At 41.8% G+C, this 24,320-nt stretch overlaps 3 protein-coding genes across 4 annotated transcripts in view; 2 read left to right on the plus strand and 1 right to left on the minus strand.

Moving 5' to 3' along the window:
- The first annotated feature begins 39 nt into the window (after positions 1-39).
- Positions 40-1,879, plus strand: ppp1r3da (protein phosphatase 1, regulatory subunit 3Da). Of its 2 annotated transcripts, none has more exons than XM_080468744.1 (2): positions 40-201; positions 452-1,879. In XM_080468744.1, exon 2 carries the CDS (start codon positions 492-494, stop codon positions 1,404-1,406), a length of 915 nt encoding a protein of 304 aa, XP_080324870.1. In that variant the 5' UTR covers positions 40-201; positions 452-491; the 3' UTR covers positions 1,407-1,879. The 2 variants fall into 2 exon arrangements, with proteins under 2 accessions (XP_080324870.1, XP_080324871.1); XM_080468745.1 differs by having other exon boundaries at positions 464-1,879.
- Positions 1,880-4,034: 2,155 nt separating this feature from the next.
- Positions 4,035-20,399, plus strand: sycp2 (synaptonemal complex protein 2; the record flags this gene model as incomplete). Its single annotated transcript, XM_080470049.1, has 43 exons — positions 4,035-4,196; positions 4,279-4,414; positions 4,499-4,596; positions 5,216-5,240; positions 5,392-5,477; positions 5,575-5,669; positions 5,766-5,800; positions 5,910-6,052; positions 6,141-6,193; positions 6,452-6,497; positions 6,684-6,782; positions 6,862-6,922; positions 7,242-7,390; positions 7,551-7,595; positions 7,843-7,929; positions 8,812-8,880; positions 9,274-9,400; positions 9,501-9,546; positions 9,692-9,759; positions 9,857-10,284; positions 10,367-10,491; positions 10,725-10,761; positions 10,859-10,917; positions 11,019-11,064; positions 11,150-11,193; positions 11,282-11,342; positions 11,441-11,606; positions 11,694-11,758; positions 11,871-12,035; positions 12,487-12,648; positions 12,961-13,111; positions 13,593-13,888; positions 14,727-14,999; positions 15,100-15,142; positions 15,801-15,926; positions 16,208-16,348; positions 16,605-16,786; positions 16,928-17,022; positions 17,158-17,257; positions 17,465-17,523; positions 19,323-19,401; positions 19,695-19,751; positions 19,984-20,399. 43 exons carry the CDS (start codon positions 4,035-4,037, stop codon positions 20,038-20,040), a joined length of 4,647 nt encoding a protein of 1,548 aa, XP_080326175.1. The 3' UTR covers positions 20,041-20,399.
- Positions 20,400-20,430: 31 nt separating this feature from the next.
- Positions 20,431-24,320, minus strand: part of phactr3a (phosphatase and actin regulator 3a) — a 41,092-nt gene continuing 37,202 nt past the window's right edge. The window contains exons 8-12 of the mRNA XM_080470145.1: positions 22,560-22,615; positions 22,230-22,291; positions 21,982-22,122; positions 21,526-21,602; positions 20,431-21,069 (exon numbers count right to left, since the gene is read on the minus strand). Of these exons, the coding sequence (XP_080326271.1) occupies positions 21,054-21,069; positions 21,526-21,602; positions 21,982-22,122; positions 22,230-22,291; positions 22,560-22,615 (352 nt within the window). The 3' untranslated portion in view covers positions 20,431-21,053. The remainder of the gene's footprint in view (positions 21,070-21,525; positions 21,603-21,981; positions 22,123-22,229; positions 22,292-22,559; positions 22,616-24,320) is intronic.

Raw genomic sequence — 24,320 nt, forward strand, 5'->3', positions numbered from 1 at the left:
ATGTTAGATGATCTCCAACGACTTCACGCGGGAGGGGACATGTATGTGGGTTGGACGGATAGGAATACGGGTCACAAGAATACCAAGGACTTCGTCACGCACGGAAATGCGCTGCTTAAATAAATAATACTGCAAATGGAGGACCCAGGTTAGGCCATACGGTGCAGCTTGAATGCAACCGACGTTTCCTGGCTTTACATGGTGAGATGATGTGATTATCTGTGTTTATTTTATGATGGTGCTGCAGCTGTTCAGTGCAGTATGTATTCATGCACGGCACGTACACTCTGAGACCACGCCTACCCGTTAGAATTGTGACTATTTGTCTTAAAAGTGTTGTTGCCAAAGTTACAGGACAACAATTGTTTTACTTAAACGATCCTCAATGTTGCAGTGATATAAACATATAAGACTGAAGTTAAAAACTAAATGTGATGATTGTCATGTTAAGCTTTCTTCTCAGGTGAGCAGAGCACCACTTCCTGCAAAGCATGGATAAAGGGTGGTTTATAGGACGAGAGAGGATCCCCTCTTCAAAGTTTGAGCAGCCAATGCCAAGCTGCAGCAGGGTCTCCAGGCCACGCATTACGATCAACCTGACTGAAATGCTTCGAGCTGACAAATCTAATGCAGAGAGGAAGCCTGTTCCAATCCGTCCCCCGAGTCCCAGAGTGTCTGTGCCAAAAAAAAAGGAATTGCACCGCAGCCTCTCCTGTGAGCCCACACCCAAACCCATCATTCGACAGAGGTCACACTCTCTGCCTTCTGCGACACAGAAAAGAAAGCAATGCAGGCATGTGGGTGTGCGCTTTGTGGACTCTTTGGGACTTGACCTGGAAGACATCAAGGTTTTTAAATCGGGAGAGGAGCCACTTGTGCCACATCATGTTGCCTTCAGATTGTTGATGGGTGCCGAGATGGCAGATGGGCAACATCTGGAAATCTGCTTGCCATACTTAGAACCAGTTTTTGCCCAACAGCCTGGCGACCAGCCGGGATTTCTGCATCGTCTCCATGAGCAGAAAGTGTGCTTGGAGAGAGTGTTGTGTTTCGAACTAGGGGTCATTGGAATCACACAGGTCCTCAATTTGGACTTTGACAAAGATGTCACAGCTCGTTACTCATTCACAGAGTGGAAAAGCTCTGCAGAAGCTAAGGCTTCTTGGGTGTCCACCATCACCACAAGCTTTGAGGAAGGGCAGTTAAGCTGTGATACGTTTCGTTTTCATCTGCCTGTCCCTCCGTTCCTGCAGCCAGGAGCCATGTTAGAATTTGCGATTCAGTACAAAGTCTGTGGAGCTGAGTACTGGGACAACAATCATGGGGAGAATTATAAATTAGTTTGCCAAATCTACAAACTCGCTGTGCCTAAAGAATGCGAGGATAGCATGGTTCATTTCATTTAGGATGCACAATAAAGGTAGAGTACATCGATATGAAGCACTGTATGACAGCTGTCAGTGAAATCTATGGCAAAAACAACAACTGCATAATGACATATATTGTCTACTTTGAATTGTTGGCACTGCACAGTTTTCGCCAGTTATTCACACGAGCACATCTGATGCTAACTTGTTTTGTTTGAATTGTAGATGATTTGTTTGTATTTTTTTAGCTATTAAAAAAAGCACTTAATAAATGCACTTCACTGAGGGTTGGAGGTTATGTCCACATAATATTTAAAACTGAAATAATGTACATCCATTGTTTTTATTGAGCTGGATTCTTATATGAAAATGTTTTATAAATTCTAAAGTATTTGGTCTGCTCAACAATTTTGATGTGTATTCTAAGAATAATTGTTACTGAAAGAAATGTTTCAAGAAAATAAATGAAAATCTTAAAATATTTTTCAATAAATTTGAAAATGTTGTACATGAAACAATATGCTGTGTTTTATTCTTACTGACTGTTCAAGCCATTTTCCACATTTTTAAAAAAATTTTTAAGCAACTGCAATTAATCACAGTTATAAAGAAAAGACAAAAGCAGCTGACAGTAACAATCCATAGTGGTCTAAAAACAAGCACATGAGGTTAATTGGTGACTCTAAATTGTCCATAGGTGTGAACGTGAGCGTGTGTGACTACCTTTGTTTTCCCTGTGATGGACTGGCGACCTGTCTGGGGTGTGTCTGCCCTGGTCCATAGTTAGCTGGGATTGGCTGCAGCACCCCGTGACTCTGAACTGGACTAAGTGGTATAGAAGATATATATATTTTGTGATACAAGTTTAACCATGATCTGTGTTATTTATCATCACGGCTCCTGTGAAAGCTGGTGTAACAGTAAATGTACTTTTTGTCTTTTGTAACTCTGTGTGTTACAATCTGCAGATCCCTTTACCTAGAAAGAGCAACTTGTTCTTAAACTTTCATAATGACTCATCTAGATACTTGTGAGGTTTCAACATTGGGATTTTTTTTTTTTAAAGTGGACACTTTATTTGTATTGGGGAAATAAAAACTGCATATGCCATTGCATGGTGGAATAGTGCTAAGTGCTCTTGCCTCACAGTGAGAAGGTCCAGGTTCAAATACCCCCAGGCCTTTCTGTGTGAAGTTTGCATGTTCAATTCAATTCAGCTTTATTTATATAGCACCAAATAAAAAACAGGTGCTTTTTGCACACAGGCATGTTCTCCCCTTGTGTGCATGGGTTTCCCCCAGGCACTCCACTTTCCTCTCACAGTCCAAAAACATGTATGTAAGGTTAATTGGTGACCCTACATAAGCTTGTAGTAAGCTGGCTGCACAATATAGGGATGGATGGATGTTAAGCCATTTGAGCATTGCAAAATCTGTCCAAAAGTAGAACATTTACCAAATGTCTAGAGATTGCATAATTTGTAGCATAAAAATGTCAATTGAGTAAAAAAATAATAATTCCATAGTCGAGAAATCTGACACAGCAGCACTGATGTCAATGTTTGGGTATTTGGGACAGATGTGACCCAGGTCTGCTTTCTCTGCAGGATATTTTAGAAAATTGTGATGAAAATAGGAAGGTCAAATCTAGATCAAATCCATTCTATAAGTGAATTAAGGAGTCTACAGAGTCCATTACAATTCTGAGCTCTGGTAGTATAGATGAAACCTCTGTGGTTGTCACCTTGATCAAAAATATCCATCCCTAGGTAGTGAAATGCACTTTCAGAATTTTGTAGGTTTAAAAGGTTGATTTTGAGCCAACAGATATCATCTATTACGAGGGGGGGGGGGGGGGGGGGGGGGTATTTTGAAATGATTGTGTCCGCAGATTATTGTCCCTCCGTCACCCATGTTGATGGGCTTCGGATAACAAGTGAGAAATCGCCATACTTGTGACTTCCTCAGAGACTCCAGGCTCTACCTTCGGGGACTCTTGCTGCACTCCCCATGTTTACATACTCCTCGGGTCTCTGGTCGGACGTTAATGACGCAAGCGAGCTGTCCTCGCGATCTCACGTCACGAGCTTCCCGCGGTTTTCAGATGCGGGCCCATCGGAAGAAAATTAAAAAAAAACTAAACAAACAAAACAATAAATGAACTCTGTCACGCTCCTATGTGAAACTTCAACTAACTGTGAGTTATATCGCGTATTTTATAATACAGACCAAAAGGTTTTTCTCAAAGACTTTCACCTGTTCGAAGTTTTCCGTTAATTAATCCTTGCTCACTATCGCAGATGTTATGTTTGCTAAATCATTAGCATTAAGAAAATATAGACAACATTCCAGAACGGTGTTAAATGTCAGTTTGTTCGAAATGGTTGATTTATTTTGCGTGTGATTATGAGCTAGTTAGGATATTTGAAGCGATTGGTTTTGATAGAATGTAGAGATTAACTTATTAGCCACTTCACTCATAGACACAGCAGCCTGGCTTTGACTTGCTCTTCATTACATTATGTTTGCATTTCTCCTTCTACAGTGGAGGCTTTTCCACATAAACAAACATGGTGCTCGGTGAGAAAAGACAGGTGATGATGCCTCTAACTTAGCTTTTCAACATTGTTGTCATCTCAGCTGATATCGTGGATTGAATGAAACCGTAATGTCTGCTGACTGTGTCCAGTTGGAGAACGTGATCAACGAGGTGTTGAAGAGTGGTGATGTCCAGCCGCTGCATGTCTTCTTACAAATAGATTTTCAGGAGGATGCCATTATGAAATGTTCCCAACAGTTTGTCAACAAGTTGGATAAACTAGTCAGCAGGGTAAGTGGAAGGCTTTCACTATCACGCCAGAAATATCTCTTTGCTTTGTCCTTTTCAATGAAGCTCTACTTGTATTGTTTAGAGTTTGGACAAAAAGGATCTCAAAGCAGCCAGTTTGGCCTTTGCTAGCCTCTACAAGTGTGGGAAAAACTTGAAGTTATGTGGCACTGGCCAAGGACTCCCTGGTTTGATAACCAAAGGCTTGATCGACAAGATAAGTAGACATCTAACACACACTGACAGTGGTGCTTTTAAAACTGCTGTTAGAGTTAAATGTATTTAATTGAATGTGTTTTTTGTGCACATGGTGCAGTGGTTCGAGAAGTGCAAGCAGCTGTGGGTCCAGCATTGGGATGCGGATTTGTTCGTACTTTCCGAAGACTTCCTTAATGCTTTGATGGTAAGCTAATCTCTATTCGTATACATTCTTTGTCTGGGGCTATAGTATGCTATAGTGTGCATCAGCAGCCAGAAGATGGTCATTCTCACATTTATCTGTTAAGGATGACTCTCATTCCTGCTATACACACTTCATAATCATAAGTTTGTACAGGAATTTGCGCTCACTGTAGACTCGGCAAATCCCAATTGAAGTCACACCTCTTGTATTTTGACATACCTCAATTGCTTCCTTGTAATTTTTCAAAGGAATATATTGATGATTTTTTCCTGTTCCATGGTGTTGCAGACATTCTAACCCTGTACTGTATGTACTTGGCTGTAATATAAGAACGTCTGGAGCAGAGGCTCTGGTTACTTTACTGGTCCCCGAAAGGTGATTGGATTTTGTGTGCGCATGCCCCAAATGTCTTGGACAACTTTTCCTTTAAAGAAAACAACTTAACTAAGTATGCCTTTAATATTTTTTAGTTACGTAGTACTTTTTGTGTCACACCCCGAAATGTGAATTCTTCATGTTTACTCCTTTACATGTTTGTCTTTTGCCTGATGTTTTTAAATGTTGTTTTTTGTTGTTGCTCATATTCTAAGATGTTTTGTTGGCATGTTATTTGTTGCAGACCATTCATGAGGCCTGCAAAGAGGGTTTGTACATTTATTTGGTTGCAATCCATTGTCAGCATTTGTTTTGTGTTCCGGAACTGCCATTTCAGCCACTGGGTCATCTAATATGTCACACAAATTGACAGGTGATGTGTTTCTTGTGATGGCAATCCAAGAATGTGCATATTTGCAGGTACATACAAGGTCACTGAGTCCTTCCTGTATCCTATTGGTCAGTTGGCAGTCGATCCCAGAGTCTACATACTGATTCAAAAAGAGGTTGGAAATGGTGTCAACACCTGCTTTGGTGTAGCATTTAGTCTAAGAGATTGCAGTGTTTGTGCGTTCATCGGTCATTTGCTGATAATGTTTTCAGGCAATCCATAAATTTAACCTCATTTTGGATAAAATGCCCGTGGAACTTAAGAGAGAAAGGAAACTCCTAACGTCACAAGAGTCCTCAGGCCTCATGTAGGTCACGTTCATTTGCTCATAGTAACAAACATTATCACAAATGTTGAGAATATTCACAAGATCCTCGATATTTGCTTAATTTCTTTTGTACAGGATGAAACTGGCTGGTTATATTTTAGATGGTGGGGGTAAGTGTTTTTCAATAAACTGCACAATATTTTATCAACCATAACTAAAAATTAAAAGATTTAAAGAAGTACAATATCAACAGTCCGTCCCCCGTCCCCCTTTTTTCAGATTATGACTTTCAGTCATCACTGATTGAGTCACTGTTCAGAATGACCTCTCCAGCTCAGAGGAGAGCGCTGGCCGATACATGGTTCAGCATGGGACACGTAGCCTGTGCATTTACCAAGATCTGTGATTTGGAGTTTGAGACGGTAAAATTAGGCTTTTCTTGCACCGTTAACATTATGTTTATTGCATTTAGATAATGACAAATTCAATGGTAAATGTGTCCAATTTCAGGGTTGCCGCCAGTTTTTGAACATGGTGAATGGGATGCATGGAGACAGAAGAAGGTACAGGTGTTATTTGGTTTAGAAAATGAATGAGTATAAGGCTAATTCACATATGCTCTTGTAAAGTAAAATCAAGCGATGTTTTGGAAAGTCAAAATGTAAAATAAAACAAATCGATTCTTGTTTCCTCTGCGATCTCTGATATAAATGACTGTTATATAAACATGCAAAAGATTTGGGTAATCTTGATAGACGGACAAAAAGCACATGTGCAACAATTACCATTAAGTGAACCCCATTGTCTTTTCTGTACTGTAGAGTATACTCTTACCCCTGTTTGGAAGTTTACCTCGACAAATATGAGGTGAGTATTATAACATCTATGCAATCATGCACAAAATGAAAGTAAACGTCTCCAATAGATAGAAAGAAAGAAAAAAACTCTGCTGCTCTCTGAGCACGTTGAAGTGTAATTGTGGAAGTCACAAAGCATACTTTATTACCAAGCTTGTTCGTGGGTGTGTTGACAAGATGTGGTTATGTTGTCAAGCTCCTGATGCCCATAGATGAGAAGCTTGAGGAATTCTGGATTGACTTCAACCTTGGCAGCCACAGCATCTCATTTTATTTTACTTTGGCTGACGCAGAGGTTAGTGCCTTAATGTGTAAATCAAAAGGAGCAGCCCTCACACGACAGCAGACACCAACATCTGTTCATTTAAACGCAGGAGAGCCACTGGGAAGCAATATCTGTCAACGAGAATGAAGTTGTCAGCTACGCCGTTACAGGTAATGAAAGACCAAAGACTATTTGTGTTTTATCTCTTTTTTTCCTTGTTGTCAATTTCAGTCTCTCAACAACGTCACAAATACTGTGGTATTTCCGGTCATCCGTGACCTTAATATTGATAGGAAAAGAAAAATACCACTTGTCTGGTAATTGACCTTTGTATTCACATATATGAAAAAAAATGATAGGTTAATTACTTTTATAAGGCAGATTTTTTTTGGGGGGGGGGGGGGCATCAAATTAAAAACATAATACACTGTGTGTTTACTATGTGTGGGATCTGTTTTCCTGCCTAGACACTGTGCTCTTTGTGTGCAGAGAAGCGTAAGAGGAAAGTGTTGCAGATAAAGATGTCAGAGGTGGTGGTTGTTGGTTCAGTGGAAGGATCCAGTCTGAGCATCCATTTCAGCTCCTCCTTGGACGTCCTTCAGGCTGCTGGCAGCACCTATGGACCCACCAAAAACAGAGTATTTTCAGTCTGCAACACTTGAGATGTTCTTGTATCGCCACAGTACACGCTTTGCTAATAAAAGTAAAATGATGTCAGGAAAAAAGAAAAAAGGTGGAATCACAACTTTTGGCCCGAGCTCTATCTGGAGCTCATTAACAAGTGTCTCTTTCCTTTAGGCCATGTCTGTAGTGAAAAGTGCAATGGAAGAGAACACCACCCAGGTAAACAATACTCTCACCCAGAAGCTGTGATAAAAGCACTCTTCCAGTTACCCGTGTATTGAACAATAACAGCCTTGTTGAATCTCATAAAATTCATATGGTGCAAGTTGGAGCTAATTTTCATCATTTTGAATCCTCTGTGAGAGAAATCTTATTATTCCCAGAACTGTAAAGACAATGAAGGCATTTCAGTCTAAAGTGATTGTGTTTTTTGTTAATTGTCTTCTCATGCAAATTCCTCCCTCAGATTGTTCCAGAGAGCCAGGTGTCTCTCAGCTGGAGTGAGAAAACCACTGCTCCCCACCTTTTGCCTCCTCACTCCGACCCTTTGCAGGTAGAAAAGTTAAATGATGGTGATTTACTTTAACCCACCATCTACCTCTCTAACATATATGTCTTCATGGTTCTCTTACGGCTGGGCAGATTTTAAACTATTGACTACTGTGTGTTGTATTGTTTTAGATCCATGTATTATATATTCAGTTCGTGAGGAAGTACATGAACGAGTGTCAACTTTAACCTGAAGTGAAGTGATTGAACAATAACACACTGACATTAGATGAAATATTGTGCTTGTAGTCAATAGCTTAAAAAAAAAAGGGGGGGGGGTTCTGTATGGTTCAGCCTGCATGTCATCAGGTAAAATTTGCAACTTTGTTGTGCTCAATTACTAACAATGTGTAAAGGGGATGAACAGGGATCGATTTAAGATTTATTATGATTTTCGAATCAGATGAAAACTCCGGCCAAAATGAGGGTTTCAGAGTCCACACACACCATTACCTGCAGCGGAGGAGGAATCGTGCACGGTGGCGGAGCCTTCGCTCTTAAGTCGTCAAGTAGGTGACACCAAAGAAATTCTCAATACTTACTCCATTACATATTTTCCTTATTTACCTTAAAGTTGCACCAGTTATTAAATTACTCAATTTGGATTGAAAGCATTTTCATTTGCTGTGTCACCTCTTGATTCATGGTCACCCATTTGAGTGTTTTCCATTTGCTGAAGGTAAAGAAATGTCATCTGTGACGAGGGTTCCCTCCGATGAAGCTTCTGCAAAAACCCTCAGTCGCACTGTAGCCCCTTGTAGTGTAACTTCAGGAATGAAACCGCAGGTATGAGGCTATGTAGAAAACGCTGCACCAAGAATATTACAAAGAACACAACGAGCAAGTTGTGATTTGCTCTTTTTGGTATGTTGTTTATCTTTCTCAGGGGGATACTTCGATTGTGAGCACAACCTCCGAAACAGCCCTCAAGATGAAGTCCAACAAACACAAAACGGTAGAGCCACTTTGTAAATAATGTCATTGAAATATTATTGCTCTATTTGTACTGTATTTCTTGATTGCTTTCTTAAGATTCAGAATTGTTCAGAAAACCCCAGAGGAAGAAAATAAGCAGTAAGCTCTTTCTATGGAGATGCTATTTCAAAATGAAGCAATGCTCAGTTTGCAGATGATCGCGCCAGTGTGTGTTTCTTTGTAATCTGATGTAAATCATTTCAATTCCACTCGCTCAGAATGTAAAAGTGTGTAACCAGGCCGTCTTTCCGACTGTGATGCACATGGGCGCGCGGCACAAGTTGTAGCAGGTTTCAAAGTTTTTCCTCCTACCTAATTGACGGTTCGCATTGCTGTGCCTCGCCCTGTATCAATCCCCTTCTGTTGGATTTCAAACTGGTGTTTCTGCATAACTCTGTACATTTATGTTCATTTGGCTGAAATGATTTCTTCTCTACCTTTGAATCAGAACACATCAGTATCAGAAGCAGTCTCCATGATCATAAGTGGACAAGGAGAAGGTAAGTTTCTGAGTGTATCGCTGTCAAATTGAGGTTTTATGAGCACTGGATTTTAATTCTTTATGGACTTGCGTAACTATTAGTGTTCTTTTCCTTACAGAGCGTAACTTTGTGCCGGATAGTCAACCCAAAATGGGAAAAAGCAGGTAAGGACCATGAAGAACTTTTATTCTGAACTGCAAATTTGCTTCCTGTCAGAGTAGACAATGCTCCAATTTGTAAAGATGCATGTGCTTGTGTGTTTATACAATTGTCTTTGTGTCTTCATATGATTCCATGTTCAAATTGCAGGAACAAATTGTCCATTTCCGAAATGCTAATGATGCCCACACAGAAGATCGGCTTACTTCCAAAACCTGGTAATCAATAAAGACATCAAATCTTTTCACAAATTTTCAGTTTCAGAGTGTAAAGATTTTAAAAAGAATATTGGATTTTCTTTTTTGTGAATTCAAGAGTCTCGTTCTAGTTTGGGAGGAAAGCTGGAGCACCCTCCAACCTCAAACCAGAAATGGTCCATTTCGGACTCGACCACAATCTGGCAGAAGAAACTTCACAAGGAGGTTACACATCGTCTGGAAAGTTTACTTGACCAGGAGAACAAAGATGCTCCACCTCAGGAATCTGCTTTACCCCAGAAAAAAATGTCTAATCTCAAAGTCACCCCCAAAAATGGCAGCGCAGGAGATCAGCGGATATCCTCACTCTCTTCCCCTGAAGAGCCGCAGGTCTGGGGAAAAGAAAGCCGCACCGATGCAAAAAGGCAGTCGTCACTGGAAGTGGAAGCTTCAGCGGTGAAAACCAACATGACCAAAACCCGGCAGAAGAAAACATCATCCAAGAACAACAGTGATACTAATTCAGCCACTTCAAGTAAAATGAAGGTATGCAGTGTGTAAACCTTACGTATGTCTTTATGTTTCTTTCTGTTTAAAGTCATTTGTCTCTTCTGCAACTTTTACCCAGAGAGACACAGAGGTCAATGGCAGCATGGTGAAGCTCATCTCAAGCCATTATAAGAAGAAAACACAAGCCACAAAAGAATGTTCAGCAAGTGTCCCTCAGCCTTCGAACCATCCTCCTACCAATAGGTACACACACACACACACACACACACACACACACACACACACACACACACACACACACACACACACACACACACACACACACACACACACACACACACACACACACACACACACACACACACACACACACACACACACACACACACCAGTTCATTTTTCTGTTGCAGTGAATGTAAGGATCTCATTGTTCTCATTGTAGGATTGCATGTTGTTGATTTGAATTTCTTTGACAGACCAATCTTCAACACGAGCTGGCTCTCAGTTAGTAAAGTAAGTAAGGATTAATTCTTGTTTTGGTACACTTTACATGGGACTAAAGGCTACGTTTGTTTTTCATGCTTGTGTCACTGATGACTGTTTGATCTAGCGAGAGAAATCTGAAGCTATGAGTCACAGAAGGACTGTAACAAAGTCTTTCGAGCAGAGGTAACCTCAGCTGAACATTTCAAAGATCAATAATTGGCTTCAACAGCCTTTTAAGTAATCGCTTTTTGTGTTTTTTATTTTAATTTTATTTTTTGACACAGGAAAGATGTGTTCGCATTCAGCGTTGAAGCTCCATTGCCATTCATGGTAACTCGTACTAATTTTAGACATGCATGCAGCTGTGCCTTGCCTGAGTGCTTTTATTGTTTCATTGTGTCTGTTTGCACCTAAGGGAGGACAGAAAAGTTTCACTGACAGCTCTGCCACATTACACAGGTCGGTCAGGTGGACTGTGGATTTATTTGTAGATGAATTCAAACTAATCATATTTCTAAACTAATTTCACATCTATATTCTTGGACAGTGGCATCCATAAGTCATCGCTGTCCGTCAACAAAGCCAAGAAAGGACAACATGTGAAAAAAGTACGCTTTTAAAAGAGAATGTGATCCGTGCATCTACATATTTGTATCATTAGAAGCAAATTAACAGATGTGCGTCTTCTGCTGCATTGGTGTTGCAGAGCAAGTGGCACATGAAAAAGCATTTATTCAGTGACACAGACTCAGACAATGCCGTCACAGAGGTGAGCTGGCTGAGGGAGTCAAACAGGAAGCCCAAACCCAAAGTTGCTCAATACTCCAGACAGGCTCCCGTCAAAACTAAAGCTGTGCCACTTCAAACTTCATGTGAGTGACACATTCCTAACTGTTGATCAGCTCTCTTGGGATGGTCATACAGTCATATAATGCTGTTGGTACATTTCATACATGCAGGTGAATCCTCAGATTTACTCCCACCCTCCCCAAAGGCTGCATTGGGCAATAGCAAACCCAGGAAGGTAAGGTGCTAATTGTTTTTGGAACATTACTGCAAACCAATGGTGCACTATTCTTGTCAGCCACAGTGTGTCACTGTTGTCTTCGACAAAAACCTTGTTAAATAATTCACAGGCTCAACCAAAGAAGACAGTGAAGCCAGCAACAGCATCACCCCGGAGACCACATGCAGCTGGCAGTAGGCCGATGAGAGCAACAGCCGCATCCACCAAAAACTACAAAGAGCCAGATACTGATGACAGCCTGTCACACACTGAGACACCCCCCCCTCATCCTAAGGCAAATGACTTTTCTACTCTTTTCAAACATGCATAATATATATTATATAAAAAATCTTCTGGATCAAATGATGAAATCAGTGTTCTTAGTTAGAATGCAACTTTTCAAAAGGTTTTCTTGATTAGACCACACAGTACCAGTACCTTTTCTGAGTTTATTCCACTTCAGTAATTTGCAAAATTGCTTGTGTGGTCAAAGTCACAATTATCAAGGAGCAGAGCAGATAACTGCAACAGAGTTATTTAAGGTTTTTACTAAATATTAGTCATACTAATATTTATTTTTTACCATCAGACAGCCTTTTAAATATCATCACTTAAAGGAATTTAATAAAGACTAGTTAGTTTTTTTATTCGTGACCATGGCTGCTGAACACAATGAGCCATTTGTTGGCCATTAAGTAATGTTCCCTGTCATTTTCACATATTCTTTTTGATGCCTTTGCCAACAGAAATCTTTGGTAGGCCGGGATCATAGAAAGAAAGAGGAAACCTGCATTGACGTTCCAGAGATGAAGAAGAAAAAACACACCTTTTCCGAGCGATTCACCGAGAGTCTCAGAAAACCAGAAAGCGACAACCAAACAGATCTGAAAAAGACATCTAGTCTGAAGGTGGGAGTCAGTCAGGGAATATTCATCTTCAGTTGTTTAGTTTAATAAATCTTGACTGGTCCCCTATTGAGCAATTGACATTCACATCTTAGCTAGATGTGAATAATTTATTTGTTAAAGGAAATATGTCTGCATGCATGCTGTTATATCTACTCACATAGATTAAATTAAATGTTCCTAATGCCAGTTTATTGGCAACAAAACAACAACATTGCTACATAGACTCCTTATCCTCACTGAAAAACAAGTATTTTCATTTACATACAGATGCGTGTCAATAGCAACTTTTTTATATTTTTTTCCTCCCAGCAGAAAAGGCCTCCGAATGTTTTTCAAGAAACCTCAAAGTTGAAAAAGAAAAGAGCCACTGCTCCTCAAGGAAAGGAAAAGACAGCCAAGGCTTCCTGGGTGCCACGTCAGACCACTCTCTGCCCATCTCCGCCTCTCATCGAGAAACTGAGATGTAAGATTCAGTGGAAAGCGACTCACCAGGATCAGAATTAGATAACAGTCATTTGACACCTCTGACATGAGCTAATGCCTCTTTAAAATTTCATTGGTTGGTTAATTCCATCACGGGGGCCACAAATAGAACTTGCAGTGTTACACATGTTAGACAGTTGCTGATAAAAAATAGTTTCTTGTCAATGACTCATTGATGTTGAAAATTTGAAAACCACAATATGATACTAATATTAGATGAGGCCTTTCTTCATTAACCCCAGTAACTAATCTCATGTATCTTGGTCAAACCATCTGTGTATGTGCAGATGTGTACTTTGAATCCAAATACTTTAAAGTGTTACACAGAGCGCCCTCTCACTCTCTCAACCTCTTAAGTGTAAGTTGATATGTAGAAAAGCAAGTCTGTATTGACCTTTTACACTCTGTTCAACTTTCAAGCCAGCTGTTTGAACATCTGTGCTTATTTTGGATCTTCACAGCTGCCGAGAGGTCGGCCCCAACCTTGGGTTTGACCTGCTCCCCTCTCCTCAGCCCGCAGGGATCCCCGCTCCCTGCCTCCCCTGGCCCACCCTGCGAGGACTCCCCCCCGCTGGTCCTGCTGCCCCCTAAGCGTGGGTCCACAATCAGCAGTAAAGGGAAAGTCTCACCGTCCTCTTTCTACAGAGCAGGAAAGAGTTCGTCCAGGACCAATTCAGACCACTCTGTTCCCTCTCTGGCTTCACCGAGAGGTCAAACTCGTGGACCCGGTCCCCTGTGTGAACCCACTGCACGAGAGGTACACCATTTTATTTTCCTTCAGTGTCACGCTCATAGATTCCGTGTTAACAGTTAAAATGACATGGAGATATTTCACTCAGGCGTATGAGCGTCCCTCCCTGGTCTACCTTGTGCAGATATTTATAAAGTTTTTTATAAACTTTGACAAAAACATTTGCCCTCAATGGCTCAGTTTATTCATTAGCCTTTTGTTAGCTTTTCTTAAGAGTTGATGATCTTTGATATGTTCATGTGCTATTCAGAAAAAACGTTAATCTCTGGGATTGTGCAGTAGACGTGTAGTGTTGCTCTATTAGGTTTTTAGTCCAGTATAATTTTAGAGTTAATCTATTAAAAAAAATTTAATTCCAGCTTTGAAGTACTTTTTCCAAATGTACCTACATTTGTACATCAAAGTGCAGTTACTGAGCAGGTGATCATATTTCCATGGCCTCATCCGTCCTGACGAGCAGCTTCATGGTATTTAGCAGCTTGGCGCTATCCACGTAGCTTTAATCCCTGTGGAAGTCATACACGTCATCTGACGATCATGTGAGAATCTCTGGAGCGACATGAGGACTTCTTACCTCCAGTCTGGAATTTACGGAAGTATGTCTGTGGCCTGAGCAGTGCTGTTTGAAATTCCCAGACTAACTGAACTGAGAAACGTTGCTAGAAAGAGTCAACGTTCCCTTTCTTCAGTGAGCTTTTTCCGGCCTATTCAATTTTCCACACAAGAGATTATAGCACTTCAACTGTGCTGCAATGTGACGAATGTCTTCATCATTCACATGCTGATTAGAGACCCACAACATGAGCTGCCACATTTTATTCATTCCATTCTATTTGTCTTTCAGAAGAGTAAAGCCAAGAAACAACTCTCTTCAGTGTCTCAGTCTCCCTTGTCTCTGCCCACTCAACCCTTGTTGACCTCTACTGTCAATGAGCTGGACAAGCCGGCTGTGCCCTTTCCTCCCCAGTCTCCATTTCCTGAGGAAACCAGTAACTATCGCCAGTACTACGGCATGAGCAAAGTGTCCACACCATCGGGGCTTTCACTGAGCCAGTCGTCCAGTAAATCGTCGGTACTGACTGATGGAAATAAAGACAGCCCCGTTGCAGCAATAGAGGTGGGAGTTCTTCACCCCCCTTATTTATTTTCTATGGCATTAATACAACTGAACGAAGTGTTCCCATCAGCAATTAACTCACTTCCACCCATTCTTCCAGAAAACGCCTCTTTCCAAGAGAGGCTCTCGGTGTCACGTCTCAGGTAAGAAAAACGTTTTTCATAATTGCTGTTTGTTCCTGGAGGTTTTCGTTGCTTCTCCCCTAAACTGGAAAGCCGAATCAGGTTACAATTAGTGATGAGACTTTATGAAAACAATTATGCTGTGTAATTATTATAATTATAACATCTCAGTATTTTATACAAGACGCAGCGTTTTTTACCTTTCAAAGCTCGCGATGTTTAGCAGTGCGGTGATACTAAAGACTTGAATTTCTTTGTTGATATGCAGATTCTTATTTTCTCTTATATTGACTTCTGTCCCACAGTTGTTGTGTTTTTTTTTTTTTTAAGTTGAAGATCTCCTTTCACCTCGCCAAGAACATGTTCTCTTCTCTTTTATGCATCTCCTATGTTAGCCCACTACTGTTCTTAGCTGCTTTGCACACTCAAGTGGTGCATGATGTCTCGTGCATCAGTATGATTGAAGTGCTCAGAACTGAAAGGACCTTAGTGCAGTTACAATATATTAAGAAAGCTTTAATGTCTTTGGATTTTTGACTGCAAAGCTTCACAATGGGACACCAGATTCAAATCCATGTTGTTTTGGTTTTGGTTTTTGGGGTTGTTGTTAGTTTAGAGGTCTTTATTTAAGAAGTTGTGTTATGGTTAGTGAAGTCTAGCTTTGTGTTCGTGCTCACAGGTCCCCTTTGCAAGCGCCATTTCTCCTTTAGTGATTCAGAGGACGATGACAAGCAAGAGAAAAAGAAAGGCAAGATACGGGGTCAACGGTCTCCTCGGATGAAGCCAAGGAAGTTGTTCAAGTCCTGTAAGCTGTTTTACTTTTACTTAGACATGGAGCTGTAAATTCAGTGTGTAGTAACATGTCCAAATGTACTGAGGAAAACACATAATTTACGTAGTCATCTGAACAACACAAGCAGTGATCGCACTCGGTCTTATGAAGGCGACCACTGAAATGTGTTTGTTACGTTGTCATTGTGAATTCCAATCCAGAGGTTCTCCAATGCAGGAAGAGACGATAAAACAAACAGTAATTTACTTCTTCTTTTTAAAATGGAAAATTAAAAATGTATCTATTTGTTTCAGCAACCAAAACTCACGATAAGGTTCAGAGGTGGAGAAAGCAATGTGCTTCTGAGGAAAAGTTGAACAAGAAAGACTGGACAAAGGATAAAACTTCTTTCAAAAAAGGAATATCTGAAGATAATGAAAGTACCAACAAGTCAGGTACCAGTTTCCCTTGTTTTTATGAAACATCAGATTAACCATGCAGTCATTTAGGAAGGTATAGACCTCAGTGATGAAATTCTGATCTTTGTAACTTTCATGTTCTTTTAAAAAAAATAAAAACCATCAGAAAGCTATCTGGAACACAAATTATTTACAAATTATAGTATTTTGTCACATTTAATTTTCAGTAAATCACCTTTAGATAAAAACACTGTTCTGTTTCTGGACCGTCTTATTTTGCTGTTCCCTTCAGTCACTGAGGCGCCTGCTTTGGAGAAGCTGAGGAAGGTGGGCTCGTCTTACATGAGTCCCTGGGAGGATGAAGGTGTGGCTGGAGATCAGGACATGGCTGAAGATCCAGAGTTGGCAGAAACTGCTGTGGACCCAACTAACCTGTATCAGCAGTTCAACTCTGAAATCAAAACGAAGTTCCTGGTTGGACACACATTTAAATCAATGATACAAGAGATTATTCTCCATTATACTCGTTTCCTCGTTCCCGAAGTGATTTACACCTAAAACACAGCTCAGCATCGTGAACATGTCTCACTCGATTTAAAATGGGTTTTTGTCCAGAACCGTTACAAGATGGTGGAGGCCTACAACAAGCAGTCCCTGAAGACTGTCCAACATCACGTGTTGTCCGTCAGTACGCAGGTGGTCAAACACAGGTCAGTAAAGAAGAAGTGTATGTTGAAAACATGTACTCCTGTATTTCATGGGCTCCTCTTTAAGAAAAGTCTTTTCCACAACACACAGTGTTTTTTGGTTGCATTTCATTTTGTATTCCCCGCTCTTCTGTGCAGGTCTCAGACGCTTGGGCAGGTTCAGAAAGTCCTCTCAATAGAACTTGATAAATTGGAACAGGACGACTCGGTGCTGAAAAGCATGGAAAAAGACTCCACTGTAGGCCACCTCTAGCTCTACCTCTCTACCTCTACCCCTCTCGCTCTCTCTCTCTTGCTCGCTCGAGGGAAAATGGGAGTCCAGAGACTGTTGCTTATTCTTTGTTTTCTCATGAGCTTGGACACGTCTCTGATATTAAAATCTGAAAAGTGAATGTTATTCTGACTGGGGCCGTGATTGATCATTGTTTTTCTTTTGTTTTGGAAGGTGTACTGGAAAAAGCAGACCAGCACTTTCCACATGTACAAGAAGCAAGAGGCCGTCAGGTAAACCTCCGACTTGTGTTTATTTGTTTGTGTGAGCATCAACAGCTGCATGTTCGCTCCTCTGATCAACACAGTTGGTAAAGGGATGGATTGCACATACTTTTCACTCAAACCTCATCATTCTCATTTCAAGTCATGCTCCTCATTGTAAACTACATATTTTATTTTTTTTTTTTTCTTAGCAAACATAACCAGCATTTCCACGCTGGGATCACTCAGGCAGTGTCCTGTTGTTCTAAAGCCATTTCCCTTGCATGAATACAAAGCACCCAAACTGATTAACACGCCTTGTGTCCCTCTGCATCCTCCCCATGTTTTAATTAGCACATACTGTGGGATCCAAGCACTGTTCTGTCACACAAGTGGCTGGTTATAAAATCAGCATTTCAACACGATTTCTTCATTTTCGAGATGACAAGCCTCCACTCCTTCAGTCAGTTTATGTACTTTTCCGTCTTATCTTTTCAATAAAATCACAGAATGCAGAATTTCTGCGGTAGTAGAATTGAGAACTGATGTTTAGTGAGAGTGTGTGAACTCTTCAAAGGCTTGACCTGCCATTGTTCTGAAAGGTTTTCTGTTCCAGCCGTCAATCAATTACCTTCATCTGTGGACTGATAATGACATACTGGGGCTTAGAATTATTATTGGAATTGAATCAAACTAAGTCACTTCTTTAAACACTATAGAAACTACTATAACACTGTAAAAAAAAAAAAAAGAATATGGTGGCACACACTGCAGTTGTGTAAAATCTCAGCTCATTCCTGAAGTGAGAGTAAAAGTTACTGCTCCTGCACAATGAGCAGTTTTAGTTTGAGTGGAGAGCGACATCAAACTGTAAAACTAACTGTTGGACTCAAAGTGCTGCCACATATTTAATCGCGTAACATTAATGTTGTTGTTCTGTATGGAGCTTACGTACGCCACCATTACATGAGGAAATAAATCAACTGAACTAACAAGAGAACTGAGCCATTCTTCTTGTGGCATTAATGTTCAGGCAGCAAAGCTCCGTCTTAAAATAGGCAGAGAATTAACGACTTGCTCAGATGGTTTAACCCCCGTGGGAATCTACAAGATATTATTCTGATGCATCAGTGGTGTTGATTTGATCACCACGTAATGTTCTGCTGGTTGTCAGGAGCGTTGGTTGGACCGTGGTGCAGTGAGGTGGTTTTCTCAGGACTAGACAACCATATTACCACCGTAGCTTATTTAATATGTGTTAGTGTGTGTCCCTGAAACACATGCTATGGTCTATTCAGTACTACAAAGGTCAAGCCCGCTCCTTTCTTTAAGTTTCTCAAAATGATGGAACAGCTCAGGGCAGTAATTGAGTAAAAAAAGAAAGTAAAAGCACTGGAGTCACATTGTGGATTGACCGCTGCACCTCCTTCCTGTATTTACCAGGCTTTACGTCAGGTCGCGCTCACTCCAGAAGCAATTGTAATGATATTCACATGAGTTGTCATTCTCACAAAGAGTAAAGGAAGAACACGTGAGGCTGGTAACAATCAGAAAAACTGCTGCCGCGCCAGAGAAAACAAAGAAGGCCAGTCGAGGGCCTCAAGCGAGCGCAGGAAGCTAAGAAACATTCCCAGATTGTTCTGGAACAGCAGCTGCAGTTCACGGACGATGCTGTCACGTCTTGACATGGACATCAGTCACATCAGTGTGACTTTTTTTTTTTTTCCTCTTCATGTTTTGAGAGGTGCACCATCCACTGAGGTTTATCTACTGCTACTGATAATGACCATCACGGTTCTTCTCCTCGCCGTCTGTTTCTTGTTCTCCAGGAACGAGACCCTGAAAAGGACCCTTCAGAGCAACACATGCCACAGTTTGGAGTCTGAGGAGAGACTCTTCACATCTCAGGTCCGACCCTCGGGGAACATGAACTTCACAGCCGACATCTAATTTGTGCTTCGCAGTGTTGCTCCGGTGTGACGACTAATTAGCTGTGTAAATCTAAAAAAGCTCCAACATGGAAAAACTTGTTGTTTTTGTTCAGCTCGGTCCAATCCTTTGTCTCTGCTTGTCGTTTACATCAGTTTGTCTCTGCTTGTCTTCTCATCCTGACTATAGTCACTGTGACTGACTGTGCATTAATACTGTTGACTGAGTTGCAGAGCATAAATCCCCCCTCATCCTCTGCCGGCTGTTTTCAGATGTGTCTGATGAGAAGCGACATGAAGTCAGCTCAGGACAGACTCCTCAGTAAAATGGTGAGTAGATATGGACACAGGTGACCCGGCAGAGGGGGAAAAAAAAAAAAAAAAAAAAAGCACTCGGCCGGTTCTCTCCGTCTTTTCATGTTGCATCCTTCAGCCACGTCCTCAGAACAATGGCTCTTTGAAAGCCGTGGCAAAACAGAGAATTTCTTGCTGTGATGATGTTGTGCACGGCTTTAAATGAAGTGATCTTTTCTTGTGAATGTTTTCCTTTGTTCTTGTGTAGCAAGAGAAGGAGCTGGAGAGCATGAAGAGAGGACTGCATTCTTTGTTTTTCCCTTAATGGAGCCATGATCTCACTGATGACGCCCCCGCCGTGTCGTCCCGCTGACCCCCAGCTGTTAACATTCAGTGTTTATTTAACCAAGTTCTGCTTTTAACGCGCATACATGGGTTTAGTGTATTCTGATCTTAAGATTTCCTTTACATGTGTTAACTATTTATTACAAGTGTTGTTGTGATGTTTAATATTTATTAACCTAGTTCGTGGTGTTTTTAATGCAGATTTAGGCTTTGTGAATGTTAAAAATATCGAAGCACTGAAAACTGCTATGAAAAAAAAGTAATTAACTTGGATGTTTTACCTGCTTTTTAATAATTATTTCAAGTCTTTTGTGAGTTCCAAATAAAGTAGTTAGAAATTAAATGAGATGAGCCGTTTTTTTGTTTTTTTAAAAAAAGACCTTGTATTTTGAAGACAAGTGGAGCTTACAAAGGTATTTCTCTTTTCAGTGAAGACATTGACAATCCCATTCTGATTGACATACTGTATGTACAGTCGATATCAAATCCCTCCCCTCACACCGTCTCTACACAGTCACATTATTTCATCAGTTAAGAAAAGATGAAGCTGGTCACATGCACAACTTCTTCCCACGACACAGATTCACACCGCCTCGGCAAAGGAGTCCATGAATTAGTACAAAAAAAACAAAACAAAAAAACAAAAAACCCCAACAATGACAGAATGACAAGATTGTTTTTTGTTGTTTTTTTTCTCCTCCTCCGCTCTTTTCCTGAGAGTCGGAGGCTCCACCAAAGTCTCTTCCACAAGCCAGCTTCGGCGTGGCATCCGGTCGGCGCCGGGACGCGCCGCCCGCAAACATCCACCCTCATCCCCTCTCGCCAAGCCGCGCCGTCACACTGCTGACACGAGGGCGCTGGAAGAATTTTAAAAGACACGCTGGAGACGACGAGGCTCCAGGCTCTTTTGAACGCTCGCCACTTAAGCAGCTTCGAGAAGCTTCAGGAAAATTTCTGAGCTCAGCATTTCTTCACAGAAGAAACTCCCCACCTTCATGGCCGGTGGAACCTGGAGAGGAGAAACACGGAGTGTGTTACGGGGGGTGGGGTGGGGGGGGAGAAAATCCAAGAAGGGCACAGCGTGACTTTGTCATTGTGCTCAGCTATTATTGCAGCCATTAATCAGTTCTGTTCTATTTTTAGCATCAGTCATTGAATGGTCTGGACACGTACTCTCTCCCATCCTCCCTCTGGGTCACTGTTACACCTCGCAAAGGACCCTGCTTTCCAAACAGGCTTATCCAAGGACGCTGCCTCTTCACCATCTCCCCCTCTCTGCCTGGTAGTTCCAGCTCTTCAGAGGACAATCCCCCCCCCCCTCCCCACTCCCCACTTTGGAAGCATTCCCATCTATCTTTAGCTCCCCAGTGGTCTCCGGATGAGCTAAATTTAGACCACTGGAGCTAAAAATAGAACATGCATATGCATTTGCCCAACTCACAGACATGCACTTCACAATACTGACCTCGTTAGGTGTTTGCTTGAGGCGTGCACTTCCATCTCGGTGCTTTTGAACTCGTTCAGCTCTTTTCGGATGGCAGCCTGCGCGGAGGAAGAGGAGGAGGAGGAGAAAAACATCAGCGCATCATTAAGTGCATCCTGAGCCAGCGAGCTGCTACAACCCCTGAGCTGCAAAGTGACCGCAGCAATAATAATCGGGCTAAAGTATGAATTTTCTCTTTTTTTAATGTTTATAACGGGAACAGGATTTTGGGCGATAAGCTGATTAACAGCGTGTAATGCCGATCGTCTTGAGTGATGGGTCACAGAATTGGGGGATCTTTATAAAAAAATAAAAATAAAAAAATTAGACTGACCTAAATGGTAAACTTTCATTCACTAACGAATTGAAATGATTGTTGGCAGGTGATGAAGTCCAGTGGGACCCAGCGATCTGACCGTTTCATGCACACATACACACCTTGTCTGCTGCTGACAGGCGAGTCCACGGCTTGTCTGCTCTCCTGTCGTAGTCCTGAGCTTTGGCCACCTCCACATAGTCACTGAAGCGGATGAGAATCTTTCTGTCTCGGAGTTCATCCACTGTGGGCCGCTGGTTGAGCTGGAAACAACAACAAAAAATTTATTAAAAAAAATGGACCAAAGTTCAGATGAATGTTGAATGAAGCAAGGATTTAGATGTGAAGGTATAAAGTGAAGATGTTGTACCTTTCTGTTGAGCCGCTGTTTGATCTCCCTCCTCTCCTCCTGCTCGGTCTGATCATTCCTCTCTGGAGACAATAAAGCACAGACATGACTATTTTGGCAATATGGAATATTTCTGAATAGCATGCATGGAGGAAAAGTCGTGAAGAATTTATCAGGTTACAGTAAAGAGAGGCAGCGTGCACCCATGCGTCCTTTTGCTCCTAAATAATGCAATCCAAGCGCAAATATTTAATGGAGCGACCCTGTCATGGAGGGATTCTAACCTTTACTTTTATTTTCTTGTTTTAATTTACGATCGTGAGAGGAGGCTGTGTGTGTGGTAAAACTTACGTTTCAGGATGTTCCGACTCTCCAGCTCCTCCACATTGGGTCTCTGGCTCAGCCTCCTGCGGAGAAACACCAGAACCACGTTTTGTACCATTTTCACTGAACCCCCCCCGTACTCCACTCCGGGTGGGTCCGATCCTCTTTAAACCGGCTGTAGTTTCTTCACGGTGCGCGTTCTCGAGAGGAATCCCCTATGTTTCCATCTCGCATCCAAACCGCGGCTGTGGTACTTGGGCAGAGGCGCTCCCCACATCTGGAAAAAAAGCCCCCGATAAATAATCAGCGCGGATCTCTCGGTTGAGGACTCTCTACCACGACGGCTTGCGGGTGTCAGCAAGCCGCATATCAGGTGAAGCTGGTGTCCACTGCAGCAGCGCAGGATCTCCTCACTACTATTCGCCACAGGCGCTTTTGAAGCGGGTCGTGATGGGCGCGCCTCCTCCAGTCTCCCTGGTTACTGCATGCATAATGAGCGGAGGGGCGGAGACTCACCGGGCTCCCACTCAAGGCATCCCCAGCCAACCTCCTCCAACCTCCCCTTGATTTACGCTCCACACTCCTGCTCCCGCCACATAGATACTACACGACACACTAGACAGAAAGAAATGGCAGAATCTTTGCAGGTACAGTGGTTGGAGAGACTATAAACAGCTTTTCAGCATCGCTCCTGGACAAAGCGCTTATTTCTGAATGCTGCATATACAGAAAGGTCTGGCATTCAATCGGAAAGGCTGTGACACAGTGTATGCTTTGGGTTAAAACTAAAGCAATCATACTTTATTCATTAATTTCCGCCACATTTATCCATCCTATTTCTATTTCCAGGGGGCCAAGAATCTTGCTCAGGGACCCACAGTGATGACCTGTCTGCAATGGGAATTGAACCTATGAATTTCCAATCCAAAGTCTGCCTTTATAACCTCTCAGCCTCTGCCTAAACACATTTTGCTCCTCTGTGTAATGATAATAATAATAATTAATCAGGACAAGAGAATCCATTGACCAGAGGGATGGTACACCTTTCCTGTATGCAGGCATGTGCATTAATTCCCCAAAGAATTCATAATACTTCAATTTATTGACTCATGCAGCACCATCCTAAAACCCTTGTATGAATATCAGAATTGGATTCAAGCTGTTCTGCACTGTTCCCTCGCCATCAAAGCCTCTAAAAAGGTCTCCAAAGTTCTGTTCCGTTTTTAAACGGGATCCCCACGAATGTGTACTTTGCATGAATAATAAATGCGAGCTGCTCAAAGGGCTCAGCTTCAGACAGCGAGTGAGACACACCACAGCTCACCTCCAGAGGTAGAAAGGACACAGACGACAGAATGCCGCTGCACAGTGGGACTCTCTTTACCCCCTCAGTCCAGCTAACACGAGACTCTTTAAAGTCCAGCTCTGTCGACGATCAAAGTTAGGTCACACGAAGTGAGACTGGTACACACACACACACACACACACACACACACACACACACACACACACACACACACACACACACACACACACACACACACACACACACACACGACACAGGCCTGGCGGTTATGAGTCTAGAGTCATACTATATTATTTATTCTTCCAACAAAAATAGGTTCATACAATCTCAAGTCTATTGAGATATTTCTACTGTAACACAGATTATTAGCTGTTGGGAAACAGAGGCTAAAACTGAATATATATTGGCGAGTGTTTACACTGCAGCAGCGGACACAGAGACAACGATGGAGTTAGTATGCCGGGCCACAGGAGGGCGCTGTT

The sequence above is a fragment of the Lipophrys pholis genome (genome assembly GCF_963383615.2).
Source record: "Lipophrys pholis genome assembly, chromosome: 8".
Taxonomy (NCBI): Eukaryota; Metazoa; Chordata; class Actinopteri; order Blenniiformes; family Blenniidae; genus Lipophrys; species Lipophrys pholis.

What these genes read in the sequence shown, in the direction of transcription:
- ppp1r3da (XM_080468744.1), top strand. Translation starts at nt 492, where the DNA reads ATGGATAAAGGGTGGTTTATAGGACGAGAGAGGATCCCCTCTTCAAAG.